This window comes from Urocitellus parryii, unplaced genomic scaffold (assembly GCF_045843805.1).
Source record: "Urocitellus parryii isolate mUroPar1 unplaced genomic scaffold, mUroPar1.hap1 Scaffold_440, whole genome shotgun sequence".
In the NCBI taxonomy this organism is placed as follows: domain Eukaryota; kingdom Metazoa; phylum Chordata; class Mammalia; order Rodentia; family Sciuridae; genus Urocitellus; species Urocitellus parryii.
This window is the reverse complement of record NW_027553923.1, coordinates 85,694-112,482: the sequence shown is the minus strand read 5'-3', so window position 1 is coordinate 112,482 and position 26,789 is coordinate 85,694. Positions and strand designations below refer to the sequence as shown.

Sequence of the window (26,789 nt, the reverse complement as noted above, 5' to 3'; positions counted from 1 at the left end):
TTTAATGCGTAGGTGAGGATTCCTCATATTGTTACTTTAATGTGAATTTGACACCCAACTTGAAAAGAATATCATAAGCATTTTATTAAAGCCTTTTTGAAATTGCATGGGTGCAACAAAATTGGCCCATAAGCCTGTCATTAAAATATAGACAGAAACCTCAAAAGATCTTTTTCGTGTGTATGCAATTGCTTTTATAAACACATTTTAAGTTGGAATAACGGGCTCCTAGTTCATCAGGTTGGGGGCTGTCCTCGCTGTTGTAAGCTGTAGAAGTGAGCTTCCTTCAAGATCTGATTAATTTGGTAGTAAGGACCTTGGGACAGCATATTCTCCTCATGCAAGAACTGACAGGTGCTCAGGTCGTGTTCAGCAGCAATCCGATTTATGTTGCTTTCTGGTCCACCTGCTCTCTCTGGGCTATGAATGCTGCTGATGTTCCTTTCAGTAACACTGCTTGAATACTGTAAATAGAAAGGTAGAAATAGGTTCACTATTATGCCACAGTCACATTTGTTTTATATTCACCTTGGAGAATTGCAGCATCAAAGTCTATACAAGGCTTAAAGGTTTAGAAAGTACAGTCCCTGATGGTAGTTAATTCCACCCTCACATCAAACTTATGAATAAAGCTAGGGTTAACACTCCCATGTTACAGATGAGGAAACAGATCTCTGATATGCCCAAGTCCCATAGCTAGGAAATGATAGGGTGAGGACAAAGGCCTTCTAATTCCAAATCCTTCCATATATCCTCAGCTCCTGCTTGTACCATTCATTCCAAACATCAGAGAAGTACTTTCTCTTCCTCCAAGGGAAATCACCAATTGGCTGGGCATGATGACACATGCCTATAATCCCAGCGGCACGGGAGGCTGAGGCAGGAGGATCGCAACTTCAAAGCCAGCCTCAGCAAAAGTGAGGTGCTAAGCTACTGAGTGAGACTCTGTCTTTAAATAAAATACAAAATAGCCCTCACAATGTGGGCCAGTGGTCAAGTACCCCTGAGTTCAATCCCAAAAGAGAGAAAGCAAAATTAAGGCCATAAAATGTAAGACAGACTGTGGGTTAAGATGCAAGACATAAATTGTTTGATACATATATTCATTCACATTCATATATCCACATGTACATGCAAATATGTGATAACTCTGCACACGTCTCCTGATGGTGGATATATACATTCTTCCTTTATCAAGTCAAGATCCACATGTGTGGATATATACATTCTTCCTTTATCAAGTCAAGATCCACATGTGTGGTGACAGGCTGTGGACATTTTTTAAAAATGAAATTTAGGTTTACAGTTGGCCTTTGTGGTACTCTGCATTCATAGATCTTCTATCTGTGGACTTGGTTTTGTTTGTGTCTCTTTGCTCTTAATATTGTTTTTCATAGCTGGGCATAGTGGTACATGCCTATAATACCAGCTGCATGAGAAGCTGAGGTAGGAGGATCATAAGTTGAAAGCTAGCTTCACCAACTTAGTGAGTGCAGCCTTTAGCAACTTAATATGACCTTGTCTCAAAATTAAAAACATAAAAATAAAACGGACTGGAGATGTGATTCACTGGTTAAATGTCCTGGGTTAAATTACAAAAAAGAAAAAAAATGTTGTTGTACATTGAAATAATATCACTCACAATCTTTGTTTTCTCACAGAAGCTACTCAGGGATCCCTGAACCCAATTATCGTCAATAATTTTTTGCCTTTCAATGTTAGGATTCCCAAAGGAATAATTCATGGCAACGCCAATCTGAATTATGATATTTAACAATGTTAGTATTGTACTTCTCACAAGGTCATCCTTTCCAAAGTTAGCAGTAACAAATTTTATACCAAGAATCGTCATTTAGAGCTACTCATCTTAAGTTATACACTACATTGCCCAGAAGATTTGATGAGCATCCTATGTTGCTCTTTATGCAAGTAGATTCCTATGTTAAGAAGGGTAAATGAAGCCACATGTGAAAATTGTTAGCAAGGGCTTTAAAACAGACATAAGGACTAGTTGTCAAAACAATTCCAAAAGAATATTAACCAATTATTTTCCTAACCATGAAAGTAAAAATCTGGAACTCCATTGTAACAATGTGGTTTAATTGTAAATTTTCAAAAATTAAGTAAGCTAATATATTGGATAAACAACCCACCACATACATCTGGTTTCCACTCAATTGGCTTTCTGAATTGCTTTTTCTTTTAAGTATTGTCTGAAAAATAAGATAAGAACTAGAAATCATTTCCAATAAATTCAAGTTTGGATTTTTTTTTTTTTTGTACTCAGGATTGAACCCAGAGGTGCTTAACCACTGAGCCACATCTCTAGCCCATTTTAATATTTTACTTAAATACAGGGTCTTGCTGAGTTGCTAAGTGCCTGTATAGTTTGCTGAGGCTGGTTTTGTGCTCTTGATCCTCCTGCCTCAGCTTCCAGACCCACTGGGATTACAGGTGTGCGCCACTGCATCTAGCTTCAATTTTTGTCTCACATTACAAACATCTAGTTTACCACGTCATTAAGGTGACACCATGATGAGAAAGGTGAATAATACAGTAAAATGCATAGGGAGAATAGAATTCTTTAGAATCATTGTGAATAAAAACTGGATCTCTCCAATATCTGTGCGACTTAAACAGTTTTCTTTTTACCTTATTTGTGTAGACATAACTACAACTGTTCATTGACATATTACTATAACATCAGCAGTTTTTTTGTGCTGCTGTGGATGGAATGCAGGGCCTTGCATATGCTAGGCAAATCTCTACCACTGAGCTACACCCCAGCCCACATAAATTTTTTTTAATAAATGAAAATAAGAATCAGTAAAGCTTCAAAAACAGTACAGTAGTTAAACTGCACTGAGACTCTCATACAATAGACTTTTCAAAGCATTTTAAAATGATGATGTAGTTGTATTTTCCTGACATGAAAAGATGTCTCCAACATCATTTGGGAAGATGGAAATCAGTGCATGTAGATTTTCATGTAGTTTTAAAACATTTCTTCTGGCTGGATATGGTGGTTCACATATGTAATTCCAAAAGGTCAGGAGGCTGAGGCACAAGGATCACAAATTCAAAGCAAGCCTCAGCAACCTAGTGAGATCCTGTCTCAAAAATTAAAGAATAAATTTTTTTAATAAAAGAAAAACTGGGGATGTGGCTCAGTGGCCCCTGGGGTAAATCTCCAGAACCAATAAAAATAAATTCTGGTGAATGTGTAAATCTTAACAACATGTTGTTAAAGATTTCAAATATTTTTTAGTTTTATTTTGGGGGTATCCTCAAATTCTAACTCATGTACAACAGATCTATTACTTTGGGGAAGAATAAGATTTTATTCATAAGTAAACTACAGTATGCTACTATAACACCAAGGAAAATCTGCTTTATAATTCAGTCACTTCTGAAATCGGTGCCAAGAGTTTTAATGAACTGTTATGCTATAAATGGGATTTTTAGGAAGAAAGTTTATTCTTCTTTAAACTACTAAAGAACATCTAAAGCTCATATACAATAACATCACCTAGTCCAAGAGTGCAATCTATGTAATAAACATAGCCCATACCAGATAATCTGGGCTTTGTTGCACTTTACCTTTGTGAATGTCCTTCCTGAGAGATATCCAGCTGCATGAATTGTTTTACTCTCAGATTTATTGAGAGAAAATGTTTGCTCCTTAACAGTATATGGTTTTAACTGTCATAACTTCAGTCTTTATTAAGAATCATTTAACCTTGCTAAGCTTGATTTAAGAAAGGAAACATTTTTTTACCAGGATGAATGAGATACTAAAGGCTTCATGATGGAGAAAGACTCATAAAATAGGAATCCTTCTCATCCTTCTCTTAAGTGCTCATAAAAACTTCTCATCAGAATGCCTATCCGACTGGACAGCTACAAAGATCACTGCTTTTCTTCTCTGATTTAAAAATATACACTTAATGCTGATCTCTGTGCAAGGCAAATATAGTATAGAAGTCCTCATAAATTCATGTATGTGGCAAAATATTATCACATCCGTGAAGACTCTGAAGAAGGACAGCTCAGCAAGCAAAATTCACAAAGGCACATCACAGAAATCCTAGGGCCCAGGTCTGTGTGCAAAGTTGGGAATTTAGGTGTATTGGGGCCGTAATGAAATCTACATGTTTACCCCATCAGCAGAGATGCTTTGAGGCCAGCAGAGATTTGCCATATTCTATTTGGGATAAGTAGCAGAATCACATGTGGGGCTTTTTGTCAGTTGGACTCACAGTTAAATGTCAGGGCCCCACTTCTGAAAGGCTCTTGAGTAGGTACAATTCATTCTGATCTCCAACCATTGTCTGAACAGGTACTTGCATATCTGTGTGCAAGGATGAACTTTGCCAGGACTATGTAGGGATTCAATAGGTAGTTCCTGAGCCAAATCAAGGAGAATGCTTAGAAAATGACAGCACTGTATTTATTTCCAATGAAGGGGAATGCAGCAAATGCAGAATGCAGCAAAGAATGCATTGCATTCTAGAGAAAGGGGAGGTTTCTTAAAATGAAAGGCACCTGAAATAGGCCTTGTAGGGTGGAGACCAATGGGGAGAAGAAGAAGACCACAAGCTGGAAGAAGATTACTTGAGGAGACGAATTTAGTACCATGTTGTGGCTGGTGCCTCCCAGAGAAGAGAGACTGGGAGACAAAATATGCAGGAGAAGAAATGGCTATGTCATCAGGGTCCTTGTATGCCATGCTAAGAAGTCTGCAGGGACAGCTATTTGCAATTCAGAGATCAGCTCAGATCAACATTGAGAAGACAGTGAAATAAGAGGAAGTGAATGCAGATTTCAGCTTGGAATAAAGGTGAGTGAAAAGACACAAGAGAGACACAAGGTTAGCTTGAAAGTGGAGTGAGCACCTTAGCAGGCTAGTGGGAGAAACGGTGTGATTAACTGAAGCAGTAAGTAAGAATACCGATTATACAAAAGGGATAAAGAAGTACACTTCATACTGCTCAAGGGAACCATACACCAACAAGACATAACAATCATAAATATATATGCCCCAAACAACGGTGCTGCTATGTTCATCAAGCAAACGCTCCTCAAGTTCAAGAGTCTAATAGACCACCATACAATAATCATGGGAGACTTTAATACACCTCTCTCACCACTGGACAGATCTTCCAAACAAAAGTTAAATAAGGAAACTATAGAACTCAATAACATAATTAATAACCTAGACTTAATTGACATATATAGACTATACCACCCAACATCAAGTAATTACACTTTTTTCTCAGCAGCACATGGAACCTTCTCAAAAATAGACCATATATTATGTCACAGGGCAACTCTTAGACAATATAAAGGGGTAGAGATAATACCATGCATCTTATCTGATCATAATGGAATGAAACTGAAAATCAATGATAAAAGAAGGAAGGAAAAATCAAGCATCACCTGGAGAATGAACAATAGGTTGCTTAATGATCAATGGGTTCTAGAAGACATTAAGGAGGAAATTAAAAACTTCCTAGAGTCAAATGAAAACACAGACACAACATATCGGAATCTATGGGACACATTGAAAGCAGTTCTAAGAGGAAAATTCATTGCTTGGAGTTCATTCCTCAAAAAAAGAAAAAAACAACAAATAAATGATCTCATACTTCATCTCAAAATCCTAGAAAAAGAAGAGCAAAACAACAGCAAAAGAAGTAGAAGGCAAGAAATAATTAAAATCAGAGCTGAAATTAATGAAATTGAAACAAAAGAAACAATTGAAAAAATCGACAAAACTAAAAGTTGGTTTTTTGAAAAAATAAATAAAATTGACAGACCCTTAGCCATGCTAACGAAGAGAAGAAGAGAGAGAACCCAAATTACTAGCATACGGGATGAAAAAGGCAATATCACAACAGACACTTCAGAAATACAGATGATAATCAGAAATTATTTTGAATCCTTATACTCCAATAAAATAGAAGATAGTGAAGGCATAGATAAATTCCTTAAGTCTTATGATCTGCCCAGATTGAGTCAGGAGGACATAGACAACCTAAACAGACCAATAACAATAGAGGAAATAGAAGAAACCATCAAAAGATTACCAACTAAGAAAAGCCCAGGACCGGATGGGTATACAGCAGAGTTTTACAAAACCTTTAAAGAGGAACTAACAACAATACTTTTCAAGCTATTTCAGGAAATAGAAAAAGAGGGAGAACTTCCAAATTCGTTCTACGAGGCCAACATCACCCTGATTCCGAAACCAGACAAAGACACTTCAAAGAAAGAAAACTACAGACCAATATCTCTAATGAACCTTGACGCAAAAATCCTCAATAAAATTCTGGCGAATCGGATTCAAATACATATCAAAAAAATTATACACCATGATCAAGTAGGATTCATCCCTGGGAGGCAAGGCTGGTTCAATATACGGAAATCAATAAATGTTATTCACCACATCAATAGACTTAAAAATAAGAACCATATGATCATCTCGATAGATGCAGAAAAAGCATTCGACAAAGTACAGCATCCCTTTATGTTCAAAACTCTAGAAAAATTAGGGATAACTGGATCATACCTCAACATTGTAAAAGCCATTTATGATAAGCCACAGGCCAGCATCACTCTGAATGGAGAAAAATTGAAGGCATTCCCACTAAGATCGGGTACAAGACAGGGATGCCCTCTCTCACCACTTCTGTTCAACATAGTCCTTGAAACACTGGCCAGAGCAATTAGACAGACGAAAGAAATTAAAGGCATAAAAATAGGAAAAGAAGAACTTAAATTATCACTGTTTGCAGATGATATGATTCTATACCTAGCAGACCCAAAAGGGTCTACAAAGAAGCTATTAGAGCTAATAAATGAATTCAGCAAAGTGGCAGGATATAAGATCAACACGCATAAATCAAAGGCATTCCTGTATATCAGCGACAAATCCTCTGAAAGGGAAATGAGGACAACTACTCCATTCACAATATCCCCCCAAAAAATAAAATACTTGGGAATCAACCTAACAAAAGAGGTGAAAGATTTATACAATGAAAATTACAGAACCCTAAAGAAAGTTATAGAAGAAGACCTTAGAAGATGGAAAAATATACCCTGCTCATGGATAGGCAGAACTAACATCATCAAAATGGCAATATTACCAAAAGTTCTCTATAAGTTCAATGCAATGCCAATCAAAATCCCAACAGCATTTCTTGCAGAAATAGAAAAGAGAATCATGAAATTCATATGGAATAATAAAAGACCCAGAATAGCAAAAACAATGCTAAGCAGGAAGTGTGAATCAGGCGGTATAGCGATACCAGACTTCAAACTATACTACAGAGCAATAGTAACAAAAACAGCATGGTACTGGTACCAAAACAGGTGGGTGGACCAATGGTACAGAATAGAGGATACAGTAACCAATCCACAAAACTACAACTATCTTATATTTGATAAAGGGGCTAAAAGCATGCAATGGCGGAAGGATAGCATCTTCAACAAATGGTGCTGGGAAAACTGGAAATCCATTTGCATCAAAATGAATCTGAATCCCTATCTCTCACCATCCACAAAAGTTAACTCAAAATGGATCAAGGAGCTTGATATTAAATCAGAGACATGGCATCTGATAGAAGAAAAAGTTGGTTATGATCTACATACTGTGGGATCAGGCTCCAAATTCCTCAATAGGACACCCATAGCGCAAGAGTTAACAACTAGAATCAACAAATGGGACTTACTCAAACTAAAAAGTTTTTTCTCAGCAAAAGAAACAATAAGAGAGATAAACAGGGAGCCTACATCCTGGGAACAAATCTTTACTCCGCACACTTCAGATAGAGCCCTAATAACCAGAATATACAAAGAACTCAAAAAATTAGACAATAAGATAACAAATAACCCAATCAATAAATGGGCCAAGGACCTGAACAGACACTTCTCAGAGGAGGACATACAATCAATCAATAAGTACATGAAAAAATGCTCACCATCACTAGCAGTCAGAGAAATGCAAATCAAAACTACCCTAAGATACCATCTCACTCCAGTAAGATTGGCAGCCATTAGGAAGTCAGACAACAATAAGTGCTGGAGAGGATGCGGGGAAAAGGGCACTCTTGTTCATTGCTGGTGGGACTGCAAATTGGTGCAGCCAATTTGGAAAGCAGTATGGAGATTTCTTGGAAAGCTGGGAATGGATCCACCATTTGACCCAGCTATTCCCCTTCTCGGTCTATTCCCAAAAGACCTAAAAAGAGCATGCTACAGGGACACTGCTACATCGATGTTCATAGCAACACAATTCACCATAGCAAGATTGTGGAATCAGCCTAGATGCCCTTCAATAGATGAGTGGATAAAAAAATGTGGCATTTATACACAATGGAGTATTATTCTGCAGTAAAAAATGACAAAATCATAGAATTTGGAGGGAAATGGATGGCATTAGAGCAGATTATGCTAAGTGAAGCTAGTCAATCTTTAAAAAACAAATACCAAATGACTCCTTTGATATAAGGGGAGTAAACAAGGACAGGGTAGGGACAAAGAGCTTGAGTAGAAGATGTACATTAAACAGGGACGAGAGGTGGGTGGGAAAGGGAGTGAGAAGGGAAATTGCATGGAAATAGAAGGCAATCCTCAGGGTTATACAAAATGACATATAAGAGGAAAGGAGGGGTAAGACAAGATAATACAAAGGGAAGAAATGATTTACAGTAGAAGGGGTAGAGAGAGAAAATGGGAGGGGAGGGGAGGGGAGGAGAGGGGAGGGGGGATAGTAGAGAATAGGACAGACAGCAGAATACATCAGACACGAGAAAGGCAATATGTCAATCAATGGAAGGGTAACTGATGTGATACAGCAATCTGTATATGGGGTAAAATTGGGAGTTCATAACCCACCTGAATCAAACTGTGAAATATGATGTATTAAGAACTATGTAATGTTTAAGGGTAACTGATGTGATACAGCAATCTGTATACGGGGTAAAATTGGGAGTTCATAACCCACCTGAATCAAACTGTGAAATATGATGTATTAAGAACTATGTAATGTTTTGAACGACCAATAATAAAAAAAAAGAATACCGATTATAGAATATCTTCATAAAACAGAATAGGAATTCACGTTCATATTTATGATACATTGCGATGCATAATGCCTCCTAATTGTAAAAGCAGGTGAACCCAGGATTTTGCTTTCTTTCAGGTCCTTGCTCCTCTCTCCATTCCCTATACCTCAGAGCTATTTATTTTTATGAACCCCAACAGAAAAACAAAATCCACTCAGTACATACTGCATCCCTGTAATTGTAATATGAGTCTTATTCAAAGTCATCTGAAGAACCTAGATTAGCTGAAACCAATAATCCCAAAGAAATTCATTATAACACTTGAAGTATGTGCTCCAAAGTTCCAACACAGTTAAACTGACAGGCTCCTGCTCCCTAATACCACTGAAACTGTGGAATCCTATGAAGCTTGAGATTCCAAATTAGTTAGGCCAGTAAATTACAACCACTTTCCAAATCAACAAGGCAGTGATATTCATGTTTTAGCATCTCTGTACTGATGGGTTAAATTAACTATGCTTTCAGTGGTTTAGTTTCTCTCACAAGAAGATGTTGGACCAGACATTGAATTCCAAGTGTTTACCAGCTCATCAAAGCCCATTTTTTGACCGAACAAAAGCTCCACCCCCAAAATCTCCCAGAGCACTTCTTTCTCTTGGAATGCATGTAGTCAAGGGTGATGAGAATGACTACTAAGAATCCAATAGAAAAGTGATTTCAAAAACCCATCAAATGTTTCTATTATCTTCTGAATTTATACTACCTTAAGTAATGAAATGACCAGGAGACAGTTTACTAGTTGTGAAAAATCAAGGATTCCTAGAACTCTGATTCTATGTGTGTGCAGGGCCCTGTTTTCATTTTTCTCACATTTGTGCTGCTTCCTTGGAATTCCCCCATTAGGACACCAAATCCTTTTCTATATCAGCAGGAGACAAACATTTTTGGTGGCACTTTGTTCAGTAAGTCACTGGTTTTTATATCTACATAATTTTTCACTCTCATGTTTTGTACCACTCAGTAATCAGAAAAACACTATGAAATCAATATTCCTGGAAAGAAAAACAGAAATATATATTTCTTGGGTCTTCATGTTTGCACTACTAGAAATCTTATACTGATCTCCTCAGAGACAGATTTATTGAAAAAGTGGTGCTATAAGTTTGAAGGTGTAAACATTAAAAATAAAGTGGACTGTTCATACACGTCACTATATGTAATAAGTCCATCAGCCAAGAGAATAAATCACATGATTTATGTAATTTTACCCATCCAGTGGCTGCCCAGGATATGGAAATATCTCTACCTGTGTCTAAGTCCCAGGAGGAGGGCATGAATTAGTAATCCTTTCATCTCTTGCTCATGAACACTAAAAGTAAGCAATACTTAGTCATAAACTAACAGGATTCATTGAGAAAATCTTTAAAATTCTCTTTTAATACTTTACTGGTAAGCTATATCTCAACTGAAGGAAAACCTTACTAATGAACACAAGTCATTAAGGTTAAGTCTCCTGAAATTAAAATTCAAACTCTTCAATTCCAGCACTGTTCAAGTTTTGCAAAATCACTACAACCACCCCTCAACTGCATTTTCACTTTTTCCAAGGAGGAATCAAGAATTATATTTTATTTAATAACATATGTGCTTGAAAATATATTTTCCATCTAACATAAGGGCAGTAAAATTTTTATGTCTTATATGAGTAGAAAAAATGTCTAGGGCTTAATTCCTACTGATTGCGTTTAGCAAAATCTGTTTTTCCTCTCCATCTTTCTGTAGGATACTGATAATCATTGCTGAATATCTGAGGCTCAGAAACCTCTGCATTGAAGAAACAATGTTTTTAAAATGCTTTCTTGGAAAAATAATCTTCTCATTGCAGAGATCTAACTGAATCATTTAGTTTAGGAAATGAATGAAATAGAGAGGCTATCTGACCATACTTCCTACCTCTTTATCTTGAGAATCCTGAAAGAGAAGGTTTCTCCGAGTCCTTTTGGAATGGAAGTAGTGATGGTTGTCTTCTTGGTTTCCATCTCTTTTCCTTTTCCTGCAAAGAGATTGCAAAGGGTGAGGAAAATATATTGATCTTTTGAACACCTAAATTGTAAGCCTTTGCTAAGACATATTTTTTACATCATGACTGAGAAATTATGTCTGTATCTGCTGCTTAAATAGATTTACAGCTGTAGATACATCCCAAGGCAAACAGAAGAAAAACCCAAAACAGGAACATTACGCATATTCAAGCTCTTAGTTTCCCTAGATGAGTTTCAGAAGTCACTGATGCTTGCAAATAAACACACAAAGAGTTTTATGGCCAAGTTTTCAAAATTTACCTAAACACATTCATTGCCTTTATTCTCTGAAATTACAGTTCCAGGTTACATGATTTTAACCCCCTCCATATGATAACTCTTAAGACTGTGTAGCTTCTAGTGTCTATTTGCTATTAAAGCTCTTATGAAATGGTGTAGAGATACTAAAGAGACATTCCCTTTGTGCTGTTAAGATACTACCGTTGCTATATCAGCAACTATTATGACATAGTGGTTACTTCAATTGACTGTTACCATGAGATTGTGGCTAATGACATCTTTAAAACATTCATTTTTCAACATATTTTTAATGGTTGGTAAGATTACATCTTTAGCCTGAAGTCTCAGTAAGCAATCAGATTGCAGTGTTTTACATCATAATTCTGGTAAATACCCTGTAACTCATCACACATTCTGTCCTACCATCTACTTTGACATTTCTTTTTACTGTTTGGTACTCCTGAGGATGGCTGAGACAACTCATTTTCATAACTTCTTTACTCTTCAACTGTCATCTGTGGGAAACTGTATTTCAGGTAGTCCAATGATCTCAACTTTTTTTAAAAAAAAATTAAACTCATTTATTTTATCTTTTCTTTTTAAGAAAAGCAATGTATAATAGGAAATATAGGAGTTCCTGTGCCTGAATCTGCCTCCCAGCCATCCATTTATTAAGCCTGACCTACTGTCTTATAGTTGAAGAAATAGCAAGATCAGAGAAACAAAGTGACTCAGATAGCAAAAATAAGTAAGGCTGGTAGAACTGGAACTGGAAGGAAAGTTGTCTTGAGTCCTGTCCCAACACCCTCCATGTGAGCCTTCAGGATGTAAAAAATGGTAAAAGACTGCATGTCCAAATCAAACAATCCCTTTATGATAAAGAAGTTGCCAGTATATATGCATTCAGATTACTTGTCTACGATGTTATTTCCAAGGAAATTTTTTATAGTACACATGGGTCCTCCCACCCCATGATAAAGGATGTTCTGGCACTTTTAACTAGACTTGGGAAGTGAAAGTCCTTTGCAGCCAGAGCATACTTGTTTCACACATACTGTCTGCTGTCAAATTACCATGTTCTTAATTCCAATACGTTCATAATTTGGCTCCTAAATTCATAATTACTGCATTCTTCATATCCTAAGGTCTTCATTACATGACACAAGCTAAATGCAGCAGGTCAGGTTTACTAGCTTTTTACCACTGTACTAAATAATGTTAGGATATCTTCCCGAATCTCAGTTTTATGAATTCACTTGAGCCATGGCAGGATCCTTGTGGAAAGACATGCAATATTAACAGCTGATCAAAACATGGAGCAATAATTAAAAAATCTATCATATCTACAAAGGGGATTACATACTACATATCTTATTCATTTAATGTTCATTGAGATTATTATGGAATAAAGGAAGACCTGTGAATCTGGAGATTCAAGCTTTGTCCTGAGTCTGCTACGAGCTTCCTAAATGGCCTTCACTAAGACAAATGAACCAGCTAAATGCAGTAAAATCGATTTTTATATATATTTGTATCTATGTGTACACATGTGTTACAGGGCACTAGCCCTGCTTCAAAGCTGAGGCAGTTGCTGAGGCCCTCTCTTCACTGGTTCTTTGAGATCAGGCCAGAAACATTTCAGATGTGTCTCTCAGATAGTAGGCATGAGTTTATTAGAAAACATAGGAAAAGGGGACACTCTCAAGGGAGACAGTGGGTCTTCTCATAGTGAAGGATGGTGAAGGATGGTGTGTCCTTTTGCCCTCTAGTTTTATTGGGGGTCCCAGGGACTTTCCTTTAAAGTCACACCCACATCCATATTTTGACTTTTGACTAAGAACTTCATGGATCACCTCCAAGACAGAATGATTTGTTGCTCACAGATTTAGAGTTTTAAAGGAATTGAGTTCCCCTGTTTTTGCCTCAATTTCCTGCACTCTTATTTGGGTTATTTCCCACCGAATTGCCCTCAGCAAGCTTTCTTTGTGAGGGTCTTGATATTTTGGTTGCCAGGGTGACTGGGGATCCAGATAGATTTTGTGATGAGCGGTCTAGGCTATCTGCTAGAGTGTGACATGATCTTAGAACAAAGGTTTTTCTTAATGGGATGTAATTATGGTTGGGGAGGTTTCCACATATCAGGCCCCCACCTTCCAGGTGCTTGCCTGTCAGATAAGGTAATCTGGTTTTCAGTTGTCCTCCTCCATCCTTCACCTTCTCCCCCATTCAGGGCTGATTAGCTACTTAACATTTGTGTATGCATATGCATACAAATGAATGTAGGTGCATATATTCGTATATACATGATAGGATAGAAATGCTAATTATTTTCTTACACAAGGTTTGTTGATCACCAACTTAACTAGGTATACCCCCCCATAAAAAAGTGAAAACACACACACACACACACACACACACACACACAAAACAAAACAAAACAACTCCTGCCCTCACAGAGCTGTCTGGTGATGATTGTGTTTGGATAATAATATTTTGAGTATTTTAATGTTTTGAACTCGTTTTACTGAAACTCTCAACATTTTACAATAGGTTGCATTTCTTTAAAAAAAAGTGACCAATAATATGAAAATGATTTTTCAAAACGTAAAACTGAATATATAAAGTGGAGCGTTGAAATCACGATGTAATATTAATTTTATTGGTTTTAAATACATCTTCCTGAGTGTAAAACCTCTAAACAAATTTATCAGAAGATATTATTAATGGTTATGGCTTAGTGATAAATCATGGACAAGGTTAGCTTTCTTTAACACTCTTTATCCACCTAACAAATGTTCTACAGTAAGATTTAATGACTCATATAAAGGATGAAAAATATGTTGATAAAGGTTCATAAAACCCCAAGACAACCTGGAAAGAGAGAAGATCAGAGAAGGAGAAATACAATCTAGACAGAACCTCCAGAGAATTGCTAATTTGAAAATCAAAAGGATTTTGTTCCCAAATGGTGAGTTTTCCTGAGGGACTCTAGTAGAAGCCACAACCAACTCACAGCTTCAGGTCCTGTGTGACTCAAGACAGAGGAAAAATCAGCCGGTTCACCAGAAAAAGGCTCCGTGGCGTTTTTTTCAAGCACGAAGGGAGGGGGAAGAGCCGCTCAGAGCCAGTGTACGACGCAACACTGCCATCTCCAGGCCGGCGAGAAAAATTATCACCAACTTTGGAGGAAAAAACCCACCTATTCCGCTGTTTATCTTCCGAGAACTCGGAGACATTGGCTGAAGAAGCCAAGCGAGACCAAAGGATGGTCCAGTATCGCCAGAAGTGGGTCAGGCAACCTGACCCCAGCGCAGAAGCCATCTCTAGTATCACCCTCGTATCCACAGCAACACCATCAAGAAAAAGACGCAGCTCAAAGGCGGTTGAGGAGCGCGGGGTGGGGTGGGGGGAGTTGGGGGTGGTGGTGGGGAAGCTAGTCTAGGATTGGCGGGTTCTGGGCCTGCGTGTAGGAACCCAGTGAGGTCGTAGCCAGTCTCTCGCTTTGTGTTGGCCTCCATTTTCTTTCCTAGTGAGGTCGTTAACTGTCAGTTAAAGGAAGGACTGGTGGTGTTTTGAATCTGCTGCCAGGCTGCCCCAGCCATGCCTGTGTCTTCTCTATTGTCTACTTTACCAACAGCAGCCCTTCTCATGATATTCTCTGATATTTCCTTGAGAAAACAAAACCAGATAGGAACTCTTACCGCCTTCCAACAATACTGAGTCTATATTTGTAATCTGTGGAAGAAGTGAGTTGATCTTATTTGAGGTCAAGCCCTTCACCAGGATCCTGTGCATTTCCATCTTCTTAAGGGATGGACTTTTGCAGTTATAATTTTCTCCTTTGTTATCATGTTCTCTATGTATCTGTACTGGATTATACTATTATCTGTAAAGCCAGCAGTTCGGTGTTTAGGAATTTAGCTTTTTGGAGCAGATCTTGGTTCCTGCTGTGTAGTGAGACCCCAAGGGGTTACACTGGAGCCAGGGGAGCTATCATGAAGGATGGCTAGGGGCTAGGTGACCCTATAGCTGAGGCTGTGGAGCAGATAACTCTAGACAGGGGTAGGATGGAGTATGAGACCCAGATTCAGAGGGGTCTGCAAATACCAGCAGAGATGAGCTTGAGGCTTAATCACCCAGGGAGCACTGGTTTTATTTATTTGTGGAGGTTTCCCAGTTTTAACTAATTTCCAACATATTTTCCTTTAATTTACTAAATATTTATTTCTTAAATTTGTTGCATTAAAATCTCTATCTTCTAAATTCAACTTCTAGTCTCACATAGAGTGAAATTCTAGTAACTACTTTATTTTGAAAGATGAACCTTATAGAAATCATGTTGTAGCAATTCCATTTTAGTTTTGTTTTTCTTTCTTTGTTTCTTTCTTTTTGTGGTGCTAGGGATTAAACCCAGGGCCTTGGGCCTGCGAGGCAAGTGCTTTACCACTGAGCTACATCTTTAGCCCCAGTTTTATTTTTCTTGATGTTGGGTTTTTAAGTTTCATTTTAGATGGGAATTATTGTGGCCCCAACTCTATTCAAACTAAGAAAACAGACTCTTCTATAATCTAGACAACATTATCTCTATTCAGCCATTTTGCATACTGGAATACTGGAATCTTGCCTTCACCTTTCTATTTTTTTCATCATCCAGTAATTGGAGTAGAGTGTGTGTTCAGATATGTAAAGCCTGTGGTTGTCAGATAAAATACAGGAAGCCAAATCAAATTTCAATTTCAGATAATGATTTTTTAATGCATCTTAAATTCAAATTTAATTGAACATCCTATGTCTTCTTTGCTAAATCTGGTGGCCTTACTGGCTTGCCAACTCAAGCTATATGAAGACTGAAGAACACATTCAAAGGTGACAGCTTTGTAAGTCTTTCCAGACTTTCAGTTATTCCTGGCTCACTGGAATATTTATGTCCCCTATACATGAATAGCTTAGCAATCAGAGTGTAAGGTATAGAGAGTTGAACAACTGTTACTGACTTACTTTTTATCACTCTACTTCAAAACTTCTCCTGTAAAACTTCTAACTGGCCTGCCAACATCCCCAAACCTAGTTCACTGCCTCCACATAGTAATGCTGTAAATTTTTACCATATGAACTGGAGAATGGACATGAAAACAATTCTCATTTAAAAGGCCACAAACCCACCCTTTTACCCAACAGAGTAGCAGTTTTCCATAAGTAAATACTTCGCAAGTTATTGTCTGTCAGTTCCATAAAATGATTATTTTCAATAATTTTGTACAATTTTCCACTTTTGTCCTGTGGAAATGAATTTTCCAAACTCTTCATACTACTCTTACTGGAAGAATAATCCCACAGGGTCTATTTTTAAAGACATACAGAAAGCCCTACTAAATGAGTCAACAAATGCTACTTGAGTACCTACAATGTGTTTGACATTTTACTGAATGTCAAAGGTACACGAGAATGATGCATCATGGTCAGTGTCTCCAAGGGACCTATAAACAAGCTGGTAATTAGTCTATAATGACATCATGTATTTTGTACATTGCTTGAAACTAAGTAGATTGAGTACAGAGGATTTTTAGTCACTTATTAATTAAGATGGATTTTATATAATTAAAGGCTGGAATATGCTCCCCTAAATATTTTTTTGGTACTGAAAACTGTGATTGCCTCTGTGTGTGGTGGCAAAGCAAAGTTCTGGTCATGCAACATATTGATGACTCAGTGCAAGTCTGTCTAGTGCCTGATACCAAAAAAAAAAAAAAAAAACCTCTCACATTTGATGTCAATATAGATAAACTCTGGATTACTATTTATTTCTATCAGGATCATTACAAAAGGTGAATAAATTAAGTCAGGAAGCATATAGTGATGCCCACCATGTTTCAAGGAATATTCTGGAAATGGCAAATTAAATAAGAATGACTCATAGTCCTTGACATCTGGGATCTCACCTAATTTTGATTTGGAAGGAAATGAAAGAAGTAAAAGCATATAACTTTTTAATATCACTTTGAGGAGTCATTGAGGCAAGACTTCATACTCTGGGTTCTGCTTTATTTTTTTAAATTAAAAAATTATTTTTAATTGTTGATATATCTTTATTTTATTTATTTATATGTGGTGCTGAGAATTGAACCCAGTGCCTCACACATGGCAGGCAAGTGCACTACCACTGAGCCTCAACCCCAGCACCTCTGCATTGTTTTAAAATTAAGAATTATCTAAAATAGAATTAGAATAAGATGTCTACCTCCAAAAAGTTGAAGAAAAGTAGGATTGTATATTATTTTATGTATAATAAAACTAGGAAAATATAAAGAAGTCAAGTACAAAAGTTAAAAGTGAACCACAAAGAAAGCTATATTCACCTGCCATAATATGTTTAGATTAATTAAATGATTTTTTTCAATATCAAAAATTTTGTGGTTTATGTATTTTGCTTAACACAAATTTTGAAAAGAAGTAAAGCAGTTACCAGATTTGATATAAAAATATTCTCTGCACAATAACCACAACTATATAATTATAACTGAAGCATTCCTTGTCTTGAAACTCCAAACATGCCTTTGCTATGGTCCTCAGACCAAACAGGAGAATGTTCCAATTTATAGGGCTTCCTACCTGTTCTACAACAGGTCTCATTGCACAGATGCTAAGAGCTCTGGCTTTGAGGAAAAATGGATCTGTAGTAATATCACAGTTCTACGACTTACAAAATATGTGATCATAGAGAAGTTACTATAGTTTTCAGTAAACTAGTTTCATGATACCTATTTGAGAGGCATGAAGTATAAGGAGTCCTAGACAAATTTTGAATTCTGGTCATGGACTTTATCATAGCACCTAGTATGCCATATATTTTGAGATGATAGGACCATGTAGCACAACTCTACTCCTCTTATTCTCCCCAGTATGGGAAATCTGATAATACAAACTGCTTAGTTATGATCTAGGAGAACCCATTAACTCCTTCCTATGTGAATTACATATTAGTGAGGAGGGGGAGTATGCCAGGACCCCTGAAAAATCTCCTTTAGTTTGATAACACTCAGGGATGTGCTAGATCCAACTCATACCAATTTATGAGTGGATCCATAAATAACTAAACATCTTAGAAGGCAGTTATTAAATTGTTATGAATTCAAGCAATTTGAAAATTTTGAGCTTTGATTTCTTGGCTAGCCCTAAAGATCCACAATGAGCTTCTAGCTCAGACTATACCTCCATGGATCCACCATAGAGAGTTGTGAAAGGAGCTGGGGTTGTGGCTCAGTGGTAGAGCACTGGCCTTGCACGTGTGAGACACTGGGTTTGATCCTCAGCACCACATATAAATAAATAAAGGTATTACGTCCATCTACAATTAAAAAATTTTAAAAAGAGTTGCAACAAATTTGAATTTTTGTTCCTTCCTGAGTTCAAGTAAAGAAATATTCCAGGGGTTACATCAAACTCCCAAACATCATTTTCCAAAATGCAAAAGACGGACCATAATAACTTCAACCCTAGTCCTAGGAGTGAACAATTTTTTCACTCCACTATCAGAAAGACTGCTTCAACAGCAGTACAAAGATAAGACAATACAACAAGAGAGACAATAGGAAAAGTTAGAATTCTCTCAGAACAAAGCACGTTCATGGGAAATTTGGAGCAGAAAACCCTCAATCACATAGCAACTTGTTTCATCAAAAGAGAAGGAAGAATCTTTTCCTTAAAAGATGAAGAATGGATGGAAATGTCATTACTTCCATAGATCCATAGGATAAGAAGTATATTTCTGCAAACTCTAAAGGGTAGAATCCACTATCTTGGAAAATTCGAGTATTTACCCAGGGCCTTAGCAAATTAACCCTTAGCCCTTCAGAACTATGCAGTACTGTCCCACACCAGAAGAGTTGCAGGGAAGTAAAGTCCTCAGTGGAGAATTAGACAAATTCACAATTATAATTACAGGATTCAACAAATTCTTCTGAGAAATTTATAAAACGACTAAATAGAATATCAGGACGATATTTAAGCTCTGAAAAACACAATCAACCAACAGGATCTAGTTGCCATGTATAGAATATCTGAGTCTAATCAACATATATAGAACATTCCAGTCAGTAACAGCAAAAAACTTATTTTTTAATGTATTCATGGAAGATTCACTAACATAGACTTATACTGAGCTATAAAACAAACCTGAACAAGTTTGAAAATAATTAGTATTATACTGGGTGAGGTGGTGCACACGTGGAATCCCAGCATTTTGACAAGATGAGACAGGAAGATCATATGTTTGAGGCCAGCCCAGGCAACTTACAAATTCTCTGTTTCAAAATAAATAAATAACATGAGTTAGGGATTCAACTCAATAGCAGAGTGCTTGACTAGCATGCAAAAGGCCCTGGGTTCAATTCCCACCACCATCACCACAACAAAAAGTTTGATATCATGTTCTCTGACCATAATAGAACCAAGTGAGAAATCTAAACATGTAGAAATGAAACAACATATGTATATATAACCCATGGCTCAAGGAGAATATGTCAAAGGAAATAAAACAATAAAGAAACAGAATTAAAATAAAACTATAACACATCAAAATGTTTGGGATATAGCTGAAGCAATGATGAAAGAGAAATTTATAAATTTAAGTTCTTATGTTAGTAATCTAAGTTTCCACCTTAAGAAACTAGAAAAAGAAGAACAAATAGAAGTCACAAGAATGATAATAATAAATATTAGGATCTCAAATTGAAAACATAGAAACTATAGGGAAAAATCAAAGAAACAAATGTTATTTTCAAAACTATAACTTAAACAGATAATCCTTTAGCAAGACGGAAAAAAATATATGAAACAGATGGTTCCAATCCCCAGTGCCAAGGAATATCACTCCTGATTCTGCAACTCTTAAAAGTATAATAAGGGGGTGCCCATGGAGCTCTTGCTTCACAGTGGGGGCGATAGCCTTGGTTTGCATGCTCTGGGACAGCTTGTCAGTGATGATATCCTAAGAAAAGGGAAATTTGTGGAGCAGCCCTTTGCTGCCCCAGAAGTAACCTTGTGGTGACAAAAGGATACTGCTCTTGGTGATTACTTGCAAAGTAATGAGAGTAGTTTGATAGAACAAGCCCCATTACCTCAAGTTGAACTTATAATAATTAGTATTATACTGGGTGAGGTGGTGTGGCACCTCACAGAGCTCAGCGAAAAGCTGTACACATTGAGAAAATAATGTTAAAAGGAGTCCAGAGAAAAAGGACTGACAAATATTGAGAGTGCATTTTCAATGTAAATTGGTCTGATCTTTTGTTACAACAGTAACAGAAACCCACCTGCCGCAGTCTGGCTGGGCACAATTCAGGAGCCACTTGTCAAAAGAAACAAACTTTATTTTTAAAACTACAAACGCCAAACAAAACAGCTCCTCAGGAAAAACCCTCAGAGCCCAACTGCCACCACCGGCTTCCACACGCCTCTCCCACTCACCAACCACCACCTCCCACAATCCTCCTGCTCTTGAGGCCGATTGGCTAGGTCGCGTGGGCGGAGCCAAAGAAGTCCCCCAATGAGCAGTTCCGTAGTCTGAAGGGCAGGGAAACAGCCCAATGAACATGACCGCAGAGGAGCCAATCAGCTAGATGTTGCTGGGGCCACTGTGAGCCAATCATCAGCTGGCAGTCTGAAGGGCAGGGAAACAGCCCAATGAACATGACTGCAGAGGAGCCAATCAGCTAGATGTTGCTGGGGCCACTGTGAGCCAATCATCAGCCGGCAGCTGGAAGTTTGCTGGCAGCTGGAAGTTTGCTGGGGCCCCTTTGGCTGTGGCTCTCAACACCCACCAGGAACTACAGGAATTCCTACTGAAGCTTCCAAAGAAATTGTCTTCAGAGACTTCTGACAAGACCATTTTAAGAGCCCTGAATCAGAGTGCCTTGAAAAGGAAGGAGAGGCAACACTCTGACCAGAAGCCTATCCTAAGGTAGCTATTTTCAATTTCATCACATGCTTTTCTACAGAGTCAAAAAGTACACAGCTTTTTTTGTTCTGTATCATCAGACTCTCTACACAATCTTAATAATCCTCTCTGGAGACTTCTAAGATACTAGAAAATTTAAAAGAAGCTTCGAGTCAAGAAGAAGATATCTTGCAGTACACCATAAGCCACAATAAACATACCAGGAAATGTTCCATTATGAATATTGATACAAACTGTGTTAAGAGCCACAGCCGAAGGGGCCCCAGCAAACTTCCAGCTGCCAGCAAACTTCCAGCTGCCAACTGATGATTAGCTCACAGCAGCCGAGCAAACTTCTAGCTGCCAACTGATTGGCTCCTCTGCGGTGATGCTCATTGGGTTGTTTTCCTGTCCTTTCAGACCACAGAGCTGGTCATTGGGGGACTTTTTTTGGCTCTGCCCACTCGACCCAGCCAATCAGCCTCAAGAGCAGGAGGAGAGGAGAGGTGGAGAGGCTTGTGGGAAGCTGGTGGTGGCAGTTGGGCTCTGAAGGTTTTCCTGAAGAGCTGTGTGGTATGGTGTGTGTGTGTGTGTGTGTGTGTGTGTGTGTGTGTGTGTGTGTTCTAAAAATAAAGTTCGTTTCTTTTGATAAGTGGCTCCTGAATTGTGCCCAGCCAGACTGCGGCATTATGAATATTGATACAAACTGTACTAGCTGAGTCACATTCTGTTGAAAAATGGAGCTTATCTTCAATAAAGAAAAAGAAAAGAAAGCCACAAATAGAAAAGGAGAAAATTAAGAAAATGGACAACAGAGTGCATAGTAAAAAAATATGGTATTATCAGCATAACTATGGTGGTACTGTGAAAAAATGTGAATTTGGATATTGAATCTGGATGTTACGCATGTAGAGAAACATCTTCTGAGAGTTACAGTTCTCCATCTAGTCCATAACATGATGGAAGAGAAAATTTTGAAAGTGAAGAAGAAAAAAAATAGAGACACAGACAGCAATTCTGAGGATTCTGAGAATTCATCAACATCTAGATGTGCAGGTTATAGTTCTGTTAACCAGACAGATGGTCACCATCAAGCCACCTGTTCAGATTGCATCACTAGGAAATGAGAATGAAAACATTATAGAAGATACCTTGAACTTGCCCAAGTATCCACATATTCTTTTTATGCCCACTTAATACTGTGGCATGCACAACGATGCCTAGAATTCTGAAATTGTAATCCCTCTTTCCAAATCTGCAGATTGCAAAAAAATAGGGATGCTTGTTCCTAGTCCTTTTGCTATTTTTGCAATAAGGGATTCCACAAATTCAACCCTTGTGGAATCCTAGGACCAACAGCTTCTACTGGAGAATCAGAAAAACACCTTGAATTGCTGGCTTCCCCTTTACCTATTTCATCAACCTTCCTTTCACATAGCAGTAGTCCTGCTTTGTACCTAACATTTCAGAGGCTAAAATTGCAACCACCACAGGGATCTTCTGAGATTTGCACGGTTAATATCCCACAACCAACTGAAATTCTGGGCATCAGATCACCAAACACTGCCTTTATTCCTGTTCATAACCCATGTAGTTTTCCAGGATCTCCTGTGGCTACTACAAACCCCAATACAAAATCTACATCCTACAGTGATACAGCCACCTCAATATTCATAGCAGCTCAATTCACAATAGCTAAACTGTGGAACAAACCTAGATGCTCTTCAATAGATGAATGCATAAAGAAACTGTGGTATATATACACAATGGAATATCAGTCAGCCTTAAAGAAGAATGAAATTATGTCATTTGCAGGTAAATGGACGAAGTTGGAGAATATCATGTTAAGCAAAGTAAAACAATTCCCCCAAACCAAAGACCAAATGTTTTCTATGGTAAATGGATGATGATCCATAATGGGTGTCACAGTCTGGCTGGGCACAATTCACGAGCCACTTATCAAGCAGCAACCAACTTTATTTTTAGAACACACACGCTGCACCACATGAGCTCTTCAGGAATTCCCTCAGAGCCCAACTGCCACTACCGGCTTCCCACAAGCCTCTCAACCCCGCCCCCTGCTCTTGAGGCTGATTGGCTGGGTTGCATGGGCGGAGCCAAAAAAGTCCCCCAATGAGCAGCTCCATGGTCTGAAAGGGCGGGGAAACAGCCCAATGAGCATCACTGCAGAGGAGCCAATCACTTGGCAGCTAGAAATTTGCTGTGGCCGCTGTAAGCCAATCACCAGCTGGCAGCTGGAAGTTTGCTGGCAGCTGGAAGTTTACTGGGGCCCCTTCGGCTGTGGCTCTCAACATCTCCCCCTCTCTGTTTAAACAACAAGCATATGGCTTAGGGACTGTGCCTGCCTTAGGTTGTCAAATACTACATATTGTCCTTACCCCTCATCGGATGAGCTGACTTCAAGGTGTCAGCCTCCTGTCTTAGGTTGCAATTGCAATTGGATCTTACCTGTCATTGACTACCGGTCCAGTATACAGCCACACCTGTGGAGAGGTCTTTGTACCAGTTGGGGGGGGGGTGAGGTTCTTTGCCTCACCTCTGTTGGCCCCCAAATTTTAGCTGAATGACCATCACAAGCAGAAGGGAGGAGGATACACCAAGCCAATTGACGGCTCTTGTTGGAAAAATTGTACCACCGATGACACCATCAGCAAAAATACCCCAACACTACCACAAGTCGCTGCACCAACAGATAGTTCACAATGCATACAAGTGAGTTCACAATGCATACAAGTGATATATAGTCCAGGCAAGTTCTGCAAGCAGTTCAGTGATGGCTCTTGCAGAAGCTGTAGATTGATTTTATCTTTGTCTTCACCAGCACTGGGATGAAGATAGGAATTCTAGCAATAATGGCTAAAGAAAAAAATTATGTAACATTCCAGAAGGCACTAAAAGAATATAATTTTCTTAACAATTTACATTATCTTGAACAGAATTATTAAATATAATGAAAAGGAAAGGTGAAAGTAAACAAACAGATTTGTTAAACTCCTTTTTTGTTCACATATTAAAACAATCCTCAACAGCTGTTTACCCAATTTAAATTAAACCATTTAAATCATGTGAATAAAAAAATATTTGGATCCATTTTTTCATGAGCGCTCATCGTATATGATGTATGGACATACGTACATATAAACATACAACACAAAACACAAGTGTGCACATATAATATAATACATACAACACATAACATAATAGTAAAGGCCTTATAACTTTTTACAGGTGAAATCTCCATTGCAATGTTTGAAAACTCTATAGTCAAAAAAATAGAACTGATCAGCAAAACATTAACCTAGGTCTGTATGAGCTCAAAAAACAAAATAGAACTTCATGATGTGGGAAAGGGTAATAATAAAATAGATATTGAAAAAAGCATCCTGGTTCTGTCGCAGATGTAAGGATAGCCAAACTGGAGTTTTAGATATCAGCTGTTATGGATTTGAGCCAAATCATCTACTTTTTGGTCTGTAGAAATCGCTTTAGTTAATCTTTCTGGAATCCAAATAGGCTGCTGTTCTCCCTGTGGAAACACAGAAACAGACCCCTGACTCCAGACAATTACTGGGTCAGGACCTTTCCATTGTCCTGTTAGAATATCCTTCCAAAGTACCTTGGGCTTATGTACATTTTTGGACACATATGCCTTTCTGCAGCACTAAGTCCTGATGAATCCAAATTTAAAAAGTTTAGAGTAAAAAGGGTTATTTTAAGTTTATCTTTGGGGAATATATACCCCTTCCTAATTCCCTCTTTTTGCTTTAATAAGTACATTTTAATAATTTGATGAACTCTTTCAAGTATGCCTTGTCCCTGTGGATTGTATGGGATTCCTGTTATATGAGTAATGCCAAATGATGAGCAAAATTGTTTAAAAGAGGTAGAAGTATAACGAGGGGCATTATCTGTTTTTAACTGTTTTGGAATGCCCACAGTGGCAAAATTTTGTAAGCAATGAGCTATAATATCTTTAGTTTTTTCTCCAGCATGAAGGGAGCTCATCAAAATCTGGAAGAAGTATCAACTATAACATGCAAATATTTTAATTTTCCAAATTCTTGCAAGTGTGTGACATCCATCTGCCAAATATGGTTAGGTATCAGTCCTCTAGAATTGACTCCAAGATTAACTTGTGGTAAAAAGGTCACACAATTTTGACATTGTTTTATTATTTGTTTACCTTGTTCATTAATTATTTTAAAACGCTTTTGTAAAGTATTAGCATTGACATGGAACTTTTTTTTTAATATTTATTTTTTAGTTCTCGGCAGACACAACATCTTTGTTGGTATGTGGTGCTGAGGATTGAACCTGGGCCGCACGCATGCCAGGCGAGCGCGCTACCGCTTGAGCCACATCCCCAGCCCGACATGGAACTTTTTATGAAAATTTGTAGCTTCTTCTAGTGTAGAGAAAATATGTATGTCATGTGTAGTTTTATCTGCTAAATCATTGCCCAAACTAAGTGCTCCAGGCAATCCTGTATGTGCCCTGATATGTCCTATAAAGAATGGATCTTTTCTGTCCCAGATTAGACTTTGTATACTGGAAAGCAAAGAGAAAACAGTAGAGGAAGGGGAAATCCTACCAGCATCTTCAAGGGATACTATAGCATTAACTATATACTGACTATCGGAAAATAAATTAAATACAGAATCTTTAAACATCACAAAAGCTTGTAATACTGCATTAAGCTCTACCTTTTGAGCTGATTGTTTGGGTGCTAAAAATGTAAAAGTGTGATCAGGTGTAACTATTGCTGCTGTACCATTATTTGACCTATCAGTGAATATATTTGGAGCATTCATGATAGGTGTTTTTCTTGTCATTTTTGGAAAAATTACAGGATGTGATGACCAAAAAGACAATAAAGGATTAGATGGTAAGTGGTTATCAAATGAAACATTAGATTTGCACATGATTATTGCCCAAATATTTAACTCATTAGCTAACTCATCAATTTGATTCATAGTATATGGAGTAATAATTTTATTGGGAGAAATTCCAAACACTCCCTTTGCTGCTTTTATTCCTTTGAGTATTAATTGTCCTACAGCCTCAGGATACCTAGTAAGAATAGTGTTAGGAGAATAAGATAAATGTATCCATAATAATGGACCTTCTTGCCAAAATACTCCTGTAGGAATATTTTTTGTAGGTAGTACAATAAATAATAAAGGCAAACATATCAATTCTATCCAAATGCATATTTTCCATATATGTTTCAATGATTTTTAATGCCTTTCTTGCTTCAGACATTAAATTTTGGGGTGAATTTGGATCTGATGGACCTTTTAGGATATCAAATAAAGGTCCCAACTCTCCTGTTGGTATACCTAGATAAGGCCTTATCCAATTTATGTCTCCTAATAACTTTTTTTATTATATATAATATATATGGAGAGAGAGGAAAAAAAGGGTACTGGCGATTGAATCCAGAGG

General features: G+C 37.7%; 1 protein-coding gene and 2 pseudogenes across 1 annotated transcript; 2 read left to right on the top strand and 1 right to left on the bottom strand.

The window, feature by feature from the left end:
- Positions 1-236: 236 nt before the first annotated feature.
- On the bottom strand, positions 237-14,710 carry LOC113178243 (protein VCF2-like). The gene is made up of 3 exons (XM_077794778.1): positions 14,589-14,710; positions 11,022-11,121; positions 237-464 (listed from the first exon to the last, which is right to left on the bottom strand). Exons 1-3 carry the CDS (start codon positions 14,708-14,710, stop codon positions 237-239), a joined length of 450 nt encoding a protein of 149 aa, XP_077650904.1.
- A 2,134-nt stretch (positions 14,711-16,844) lies between these two features.
- LOC113178242 (zinc finger CCHC domain-containing protein 2-like) lies at positions 16,845-21,650 on the top strand (annotated as a pseudogene).
- LOC144249011 (zinc finger CCHC domain-containing protein 2 pseudogene) overlaps positions 21,650-26,789 on the top strand; it is a 72,738-nt pseudogene continuing 67,598 nt past the window's right edge.